General features: G+C 47.2%; 1 protein-coding gene across 24 annotated transcripts in view; it reads right to left on the bottom strand.

Annotated features, from left to right (window-relative positions):
* cacna1aa (calcium channel, voltage-dependent, P/Q type, alpha 1A subunit, a) overlaps positions 1-8,071 on the bottom strand; it is a 54,913-nt gene extending 46,842 nt beyond the window's left edge. For 12 of the 24 annotated variants that reach the window (XM_019888599.1, XM_019888596.1, XM_019888585.1 and 9 more), the window contains exon 1: positions 6,003-8,068. In XM_019888599.1, the coding sequence (XP_019744158.1) occupies positions 6,003-6,358 (356 nt within the window). In that variant the 5' untranslated portion in view covers positions 6,359-8,068. Of the gene's footprint in view, positions 1-6,002 lie in introns of all 24 variants that reach the window. The other 12 variants (XM_019888583.1, XM_019888602.1, XM_019888584.1 and 9 more) reach the window with 3 other exon arrangements.
* Positions 8,072-9,844: the final 1,773 nt, after the last annotated feature.

Genomic DNA, 9,844 nt, shown 5'->3' with positions numbered 1-9,844 from the left:
AGGGGGGGGGGGTCTATACGCAGGACAGTGGGAGGGAAGGGATACATTATGCTGCATATGACACTGTGCTACCGGACTGTGTGTCATCATCGCACGACTCCGTGTTTTAACACACTTCACGCATTTCCGCAACGCCACAAGAGCATATGTTGCCAAAAAGAGAACGCCCCCCCCCCCCAAAAAAAAAAAAACTCCTATCATGATTTTTTTTTCAGGAGGGACGGACGGATATTTTGTCCATTTTAAAATGTCACTGTCCACATTTTTGCAAGTACAGAGGCTGTTTCCTCAGTTTATGAGTTATGAAAAAGATGGAAACCGTTGCATTGAACGTATGTTGCATATACGCGGTCATCAATCCGTTACCGTTGTGATGCCAAATGTGAATTTCAATTATCAGGTCAAAGGATGGATGATAACCCGAACTGGTCGGACCGCACGGAAACATCCTGGTTGTTTGAGAGTTCATGTATTTGTTTGGTCCGAATTTTCTGTTGTCTGACCGTGGATGACTTGGACTTATTTAGCTTCTCCTTCATCTGCAGATTTCTCAGCTTTTGTTTTTTTTTTTGTTTTTTTCTTGCCAGGAAATTCGGATATTTGAAGCTACTTTAGACTGAAGTCAAGGATCACCTTTTTTCTTTTTTTTAAATTTTTTTTTTATGAGAAGCAGTCCCAGAACAGCATTACCAATTTGTGTAAGAACTCATCGCTATTAAAAAAAAAAAAGTAATAATGTGAACATCCCCCCAATTTGGATGATTGATCTTATAGAACGTACTGTATTTCTCCAAGGGTCTACCTTCAATAACCTTGACAATCCCGCCCCACTGTAATGCCCCTCCTTCAAGCATCGATTGGCCATCCAAGCACACATATGCACGTGCGCGCGCACACACACGCTCACACAGTCACACACGTGCACACATTCCACTTCACTACACCACCCGAGTGGTCTGCCAATGGAAGGCGGACCAGCTGCTCCCATTTGGGAAGGCGCCAGCCTCCATATTAAACCGAAACAAGCAAGTGGCCTTTTTGCGCTCTTACAGAAACTACCGTGTCAATTTTTCTTGTTACATTTTACGATCTTGCTTTATGATTTTGGCAAGACGCTGCTGAAATGGTTTCATTTGGCCGTCACGACTCCCGCGGAAGAACTAATGTGATTGCGAGAATGCAGACTCGTGTAATCGTCCCAACTACAGGGAGAAATCGCTTTGCTGCATTTTGCTCGGTCCACATGACCTTGTCGTTTGTCGTTTTTTTTTTTTTTTTTGCGTCACCTGCCAGAATTCAGGAAGACGGTCTGAAAATCTCTTAAAAACTCTTAAAAATCGCTTAAAAACTGACAAAAGAAAATATATATTTGTCGTCAATGAAACTGTCATGAAAAGCACATATTTGTCCTCCAAAATGGCAACGGGGATGTTCATAAGTTTACATTCATAGCACACCGGCGCCGTGTTTGACGACGTTGCTCGACAAATTGGTGAGTCCAAAGGCCAGTTTAGCCCTGCTTGGCCTCTCTCAGAAGGATTTTGCATCAATCGGTGTTTTAGTCCTTGCGGGCGCCCCCCTCGCCACCCCCTCCTGTATATTCTATCCCTGCCTATGTTGTGCCTGCCTCAGCCCTGCCACTGCCTGCTCTCGTCGCCCAAATCCAGCTGAATTGCCACTTTCACAAGATGCTGATGCTGGTTATGTGTGAGCTGTGTGCAAAGTCTCGGTCTGGCATGTTTCTTTGCACAAGCGGTGTGTAGTCACGGCAAGTGACAGTGTGTGCCGATCCAACCATATGGATTTACATGCTGTTTTTTGTTTTTTTTTTCTCTTGACAGTACGTATGCGTGTCTTGGTGAGTGTGTGCCAGCACAGCATGCGTGCGGGAGAGAAAGCGCATTTTTTGTCTCGTCGCAGCCATCGCACGTGACCAAAGAACAGAGGCATGAGAAAAGCAATCCATCACACACGATCTGCCGCGATTTCTTCTCTCACGTCACGTATCCCAAACCCCTGAAATAGCTCTGTGCCACGTCACTAGCCATCCTCCATCCACAAAAAAAAAAAAAACACCAGCCACAGTCTACACAGTCCTGTTCAAATGTCAGGTTTTTGGGACATAAAAATATAAGGCCGGATAAATCATTTCAAGAGTTTTTCTCCATATCAACATCATCAAAAAAAATATTCATACCACATATATATGAATGTACGTAGTCTATTTGCAATAGAGAGAGGCCGACAGTTTAGCCCGATAAGAATTACGATTGCTCTACTTTGAGGCGTAAACGAAACATGTACCGTTTCATCAATGCTTCGATAGAAAGGGAGAATTGACTCTGCTGTTTACTTTGAATGCCCTCAGTGTTCCCCCACCTGTACAAACTCATCGACAAACGCGCACGCAGCACGCTCGTATTTTCTACAATCGGGTAAAATTAAAAGATGACATCATTTCTGTACACTGCATTCAATATGTGATATTTGAGATTCAATGAGATCCCCCAGAGCCGGAAGGAACTTAAGCTATGGATCAATTCACACATTTATTACCAGACAGTGAAAAGCTACGAGTTATGGATATTGAACCTTGAGGGCAAACACACATTCATGCACGTTCACGCACACACACACACACACACACACACACACACACACAAACACAGGACAGCGGTTTTTGGGGGGGGGGGAGATGACGGATCAGGTTGAAGCGGGAGAGGAAAGGTGCGAGTAGACATGTAGACATGTGGTGAGAGGTGACGACAAAGCCTCGGGTCCTATCAGTCGGGGACGGTGGGCGGGGACAAAAGGCACAGTGGGTTTGAACATACAAACAGTTGTCATTTCCCTGTGAGGGCGTGGCTAAGACACTACATTAACAGGGGATGTTGGACTTCCTGCAGCAGTCTGTGGCCGATTAGACTCCACAGGCTCACATTTGGATCTTCCTGGCATCATTCAATAGTCTCACCTGGGAAAACTGTTTCGTGAGTCTTAAAGATAAGAGAACTGGGAGAAGCTCAGACGACCGTGAGGGTCTCAGGATCCTTCGTTGTCGACAAGAAAGAACCAATGCAGGTCACCAGCACAAAAACGGATGCGACTCAAGTGCACACATTCCAGTATAAGGAAGATCGAAAAAAAGTTGTTCTTATCCTATGCATCTTACTTTCGGATATATTGTAAACAAAGCAGCTACATACCAAGACGCATACTACCTCACAGAAAGCGATGGGATGTTAGCAACGGACATCTACATGCTGCAGAAAAAAAACAATAAATAATTGAGATTCTGCAGTAAACACCGACCCTACATCCACCCAAAAAACAGACGGGCCCGTATTTTGTCTCTCGTTGAAGTTGCAACTGTATTTCCAACCCTTCTGACCAATTTTTCAAGTTAGTCTTCACGTCTTTCTTTGGAGAGTGCAACCATGAAGCTCGTTCGCTGCGGTGCAAAGCAGCAGAGACCTCGTGAGGTTGATCAAATGATCATATAAAACCCTTTATTCTACACTTTACATTTGTATGGGGATCACAGTTGCTCTGGAGGACTTGCGGCGTATTGACTTCCTCTCCACTTACAACAGCATAGGTGGGGTGGGAGCGGGGGGGGATACATAAATGTAAATGGTTGGCGCATTCAGCACCATATGGTGGACATGCGCATCAGCGTGAGTACGAGTGCGTGTCCATGTTGCTACATTCGAAATATTTCGCTGACACTTCAGAAAACGTGTACAAAATCAACTTAACTGGACAAAAGAAACACAAGACATGAATCTGTGAATGCAAAAAAAAAAATGGTTCCAAGATAGTAGAAATTGGACAATAACGTGGTTGCATAAATATGCACACCCTCCGACTAATATTGTGTTACAGCACCTTTGGCTTTTATGACAACGCTCCATTAGGGGGGGTGGGGGGGGGGGGGCTATTTCCACCCCTCAACCAATACGACTATTTTAATCCAGAAGCGGGGAGCCAAATATTCCAAGCGTCTATATTGTCTTTTTTTTTTACCCCCCCCCCACCCCCCATTACATTAAATTGCATCCTTAAGGTATGCCGATTACAATTAAACAGCCATAAAAATGCTTGTCCGAATGGGGATGTGAGCACATTTGTTATTTATGTGTCACTCCCTGGCGTCCAAAGTCAGTTCACAAATAAATAAAAGCTCTCAAGGAGTCCACGGACTCCTTGCACTACATCTGCAGTTACCTGAGATGAACTCATAATTGATCAGGACACCAATCACCAATTTCCTCTTTCTAAACCCACAAATAAGATCACTTGAAGTGGTCTACACCAAAGCAAATAGCGAAAAAAGCTTTGACACTCGTCACAATCCAACCTGTCTCAATATATTTCTCGGGTCGTTGATTAATTCAAATCGTCGTCTATCAATGTTGAATTCAAGTAACATTCATGAATAATTGCAATGTTTACAGAAATCATCTTGGTTCAACTATGATGAGCATCCAATAATAAGGAGACGAGAATGAACACGCGCTTCAACTCAACCAAAGTCCAAGTGATAAATCTTACACATTATCGTAAAGGTCAACGCTGATTTTCTGCTCTACTTGTCATATTTGGAGTCACGTGCTTGCCTTTGACACCGCCACGACAAACAGCAAGTCCATTACCGTACGTGTAATTAACCGACATGACACCCTCTCTTGTCTCTGTACTGTGCTTTCGTGACTCCGCCAGTTGAAAACATTCCAGAGGAAAATGTGGCCACCCGCCCGGCGTGATGAATTGCTTTTCAACCTGAACGAGTGAATGGCAGCAAATGACCGTTTCTAAGTCGAAATCCAAGTTAGGCAACCTCAGACGCCTTGTGAATAGCTCCGTTGTTTTGTAAATAGACGGTTAGTCATAAACAGAAGTAGCTCCTGCCTTTCACGATAGAGCAGCCCAATTAGCGTGCGCGGTGACGTCACAGCTCAAACCGCGACGGCAATCGATGACAATCGCTGCTCCAATTTCAACTCACGTCATGAACACTCGCAAGGCACAAACTTTAACTGACGCGGATTCAGACGAACATCCCACGCCGCTCCAAAATGGGAGAAATCACTCTCCATTCATTTCTACAGAATGGTGCAATGTGCAGATTACCGAGTGATGAAATTGCGCACGCGTATGCACACGTAGAGAGGGAAATGTGAATACATTTCCGTCCTGTTTAGTTTTACAATTAATATATATATATATATATGTGTTTTTTTTAAACGGTTTTAAAAATTCAAAAGATGGCCATGCCTTCATGCTCACACAAGCCACAACTAGAAAGACATCTGCAGAATTGTGATATGAAAGCTTGTGTCATAGAAGTTTACACACACACACACACAAACACACACACACACACACACACACACACAAACACACGCACGCCACACACGCAAGTCAATTCTCGTTGCTCTCATGGAGACACCTGCTTTTTTTTTTGGTCCCCAAACCACAAAAGGCCTCAATGACGTAACCATATGGACGGACCTTTCTCCCCATAAATCACTGAACACCGGTATACTCCGTACACCCTCGCACCGAAGATGCTTGTTGTCACCATTGCCCCACTCCCCTCCCCTCTCCCCATTTCTTTCTCCTAATCTGTACTTGCTGACATCAGCAAACCAGCAGCGCCCCCTAGATACGACCCCCCCCCCTCCATCCCGCCCCTCTCCTATCTGCATCAAAACACAATCACACTCAGAGACACTCACAGAGAACATTCAGGGATCATATATCAAGCTCCCACCTGATGTGATGTGGAATTACGAACAGAAGTGATTGACGCTGATCAACAGCTCATAAAAAAGGGGGCCGGAGTTTCTGCCGCCACCTTTTCATGAAGCGTGAATGACAAGTCCAGCCTCAGTCACACGGATAGGGATTTTGGTTGGGCCGCCGTCATTCACTCCATCGCGATTTGCCTACCTGCTTTCCATTGGGGTCGCGCTGACAACGGTGCGGGTAAAGGATATGGCCATTCGGTGATCTTTTTGGCATATTTTCTCACAAAGTTGTCTTCACTGAAAATAAACAAGGAGCGGTTGACCGTGAAGCAGTTCTGGCGTACTGGGATCGGGTTGTACAAGGCCATCGTCCGGGCCCTCTGCGCCATAGACTGCTTGTACATTCTCTGGGCTCCCGGTCCCCCGGGTGGACCGTGGGCCAGCCCGTGCCCGTGGGCATGCCCGTGTCCGTGGCCATGTCCGTGCCCGTGACCGTGTCCGTGTCCGTGCGGTCCTCCCTGTCTGCCTCCACCACGACCGCCTGGGCCGCCTCCGCCGGCCCCTCCACCGTACCTGGCTGGTACCTCGTCACCAAACCGCGCCATTCTCTGGAAACCAGAAGCCAATCTTGACGAAGCAGCGGAGAAGGAGACCGGTGCTCAGCTGCACAGCCACACATTACATCCCAGCCGGATCAGAACATCTCATACGCTTAAATGGGTCGAGGTTCTGCAGCTTCTGGTCTGAGAAACCCGAGGGGCCCGCGTAGAGACCGCCTTCCCTGTCCGGCCGTCTTTGCCGAGGGGGCCAGGCGCGGGTGGTAGGGAATCAAACGTTTGGTCTTTTGCTCCCGCTGAAGGGCGTCTCAAGTCCTACAGTCGTCTTGGATCCGTCCAAACCCTGAGGAGGTTCCCCCCCACCACCAGATCATGGGGACTTATTCAAAACGAGCCGCCGTCGTGCCTGCCGCATCAGAACAGCTCCACGGGCGCCACAAGATTTAGTTCCTCACTGTCATGACAACATGTCATGCCAGTACAGACGCCTCTCAAACGGCACGGGCCTAATAAATCACATTCACGGCATCGAATGTGAAAAAACGGCTCAAACGTTCAGTGGTCAGATGGTGCAATTCTTCTCCCCCTGAAACCACCGCCGTTCACTTAAAAACCATCGGAAATCAAATCCTACCATCATTATTTCATTATTTCTCAAATATCCGCAATATTTGGTCGTGTTGCGAGAACGTGGCAGTGTGCCACTGCTAATTTTACCTTAAAGTGGAGGATCTGACAAGCCTCGAACGCCGAACAAGACGGAGTGGTGGTGGTGGTGGGGGGGGGGCGTAATTAGCTTAGAAATACAAAACGCCGTGCAAAATGGGAAAGGCGGAGAATTCCATGTTTGAAAATGTCCATGCCGTCGTAGTGAAGATGAGAGCGGCGAACGGCATCCTCCTCCCTGCTTGCAACACCTGCCGAGCCATCCACGGACGGAGAGGACGCGGCTTCAAAGACACGCGTGGGACGGCATCTTTATCTTCCCCGTCGTCTTACAACAACCCTCCCATGGACAATGTCTCTCTCGCCGTGTCCGTGATAAAGTCGAACCTCCCGTCCTCTTGGATCGCTTGGATGTCCTGCTCGAGCCTCGCTCTGGTCCGAGTGTATGGTGGAGGTGGCGCGGGGGTGGTCGGGGGTGGGGGGTTGGGTTCCTCCACCAGCAGCCCCAAGGGGAGGAGAGAAGGAGAGGGACGCAGGAATGGAGGGATGGATGGATGGATGGATCGAGACAAGAATGAAAAGACGCGATAGTAGCGGAGCGGCTCTAAACTACACCGCCGCGCATCTTACGTGTGCGCCATACCAGCCGCACATGCATTATGACGCAAGCACCGACTTGCACACGCGTATGGCTGCCTCAGGAGCTCTCAAACCAAACACCGATTCATGTCAGCCACAATGATGAAAAATGCCGACCCCCCCCTCGAATCAGTATTCCCAAATTCACGTCAATGCGCATAGAAATTGCCAAATGCACGCGCAGAGCAAAAAGGGGTGTTGGTTGTGTGTGCCACGTACACGTGCGCACCTGCAACGGCGCATGCGAGTGCTGTGTTTGTCGGAGATGGAAAGAGGAGGAGGGAGGCTATTCTTAGTAACAGACATTTGGAAATTAATGGAGGAGGAGAGCGCTCTTCTTTCCACCTCACCCCTCCCCAAGTTGGCCACCTTCCTTCCCCTCCTCCCGCGCTCGCAAGGTGTGACCATTTGCCAGGACATGCACAGATCATGCACAACATACAGTGGCGCCTGCGATGATTTGTAGGACAATTTTTTTTTCCCCTGTGAAGAATTCTCGGTCTCAGTAAACCAAACTTGAGAGTTTAAACAATGTCAGGTGTGTCGTTGACATTTTCTGAGACGTCTGCTCGGTCAATGCAAGTGTGTTTGATTGTGGTGATGGTACCAGTGATGTGGTGAAGGTACCAGAGAGCCAAAGTGAGATGATAACCATAGAATCACACAGGAGCAATTTATGGCACAAGCTGCTGAGTACCACCGATCCATTTTCTTGTCTGTTTCTCCTCATTAAGATCACGGGTGCGTGCTGAGCCGATCCCCGCTGACTTGGTGAGAGGTGGTGCGCACCCTGCGCAGGTCGCCGGACAAACAACCATTCACACTGCACATTCCACAAATTTAAACACATTCTTGCATCATCGAATCAAAGCCTTAGAAGCAATTCTGCCTACAAATTTAACTGCAGTGGCATTCGTTGCCTGGGCGAAGCAGTGGGAGCAATCACCCCAGCTGCAAAATGTCGGCGATGACAAAAACACATTGCGGTAGTAGAGTAGTAGTGTTCTCGACTACCTTGTGACCCCCGCAGCTCGAACTTTAAACACATTCTTGCATCATCGAATCAAAGCCTTTTAAGCAATTCATTTGAGTCCCTGTCCATCGGGGATATAACTAGCGATGAGTTGTGACCAAAGCATTACTCGTGCATGTATGTACTGCAAATGTTTGAAAAAAAGGGGTGGGGGGGGGTATTCTGTCGTGAGTCCCTCTTCTAAGGATGAGAGAAACTAGCCCACAAACACAATCTTTCTTTGAAATCTATTATGTTTCCGAATTGATTGACTCCAGAAATAGCTGCCTCCGTGAATGGGAAATGACGATACATATTTAAGGGTGACCGGGAGAATGAATTCACCCCCTTGCTGGAGATTGAAGCGAGAGAGAAACCTTCCTGGCGGAGACAACAATCAATAACAGCACGACCTTAAACGTCTATCCGATACGCCAGAAAGCAAAGCGATCGTTTAGCTTTGTGTCCATTTACGCAATGCTTCCGACTGTGAGAGGCTCCGCGACCCCACTACAAGGGCATGCGGACAGTCTAAAATGGATGGCTGGATGGCTGGCTGCATGCACGGGTGGATAGACGGATGGGGAGGGAGGTTGGATGGTAAAACATACTTAAATGTGTACAAATGTCCGCACTTTTTGCAAATGAACCAATCACATTTAAATTCAGTTGTTCTTTTTTGGCTCTTCCTGACATTTTATTTTGATTTCTGGCTGAAGCCTCAAAGTTTTGGCCGTCATTCCAAAAGGTACGTTTGCCGCAAACACAACACTGGTTGTCGTTCCAGCAGAACACCGTACCTTCGGTAATGATCCTTTTCACAACAGTGACCCGAAGACAAGACAAGCCCTTCAGATTGCCGTGTAGGTATTTCTCGGTCAATGTAAAAAAAAAAGAAATAAATAAATGGTGGGGAGCTGGCTGTGTCTTGAGATGTGAAGAGAGGCCGAAAAAGGAGTGTCGTGTCTCAATGATTCATAAGACTGAATAATTCAATGGCTGGATGCTTGTAGGGCACTCCGCCCCTGCTGAACCCATTCCATCCGATGTAGACTTTGAGATGTAAACCTCTGCGAGATGAATCCGCGTCAGTGCAAAGAAAAATCTGGATGTTTGAGACCAATATCAGTCAGCATCATATTACAGTGGAAAGACAACAAATGAAGAAAGGAATATCTGAAGTTGGATTTCCTTGACATGTCATCAGCGACACGACA

The sequence above is a fragment of the Hippocampus comes genome, unplaced genomic scaffold (assembly GCF_001891065.2).
Source record: "Hippocampus comes isolate QL1 unplaced genomic scaffold, H_comes_QL1_v1.1 scaffold427, whole genome shotgun sequence".
Taxonomy (NCBI): domain Eukaryota; kingdom Metazoa; phylum Chordata; class Actinopteri; order Syngnathiformes; family Syngnathidae; genus Hippocampus; species Hippocampus comes.
Note: the sequence above shows the minus strand (reverse complement) of the source record. Positions and strands in the feature narration are given on the sequence as shown.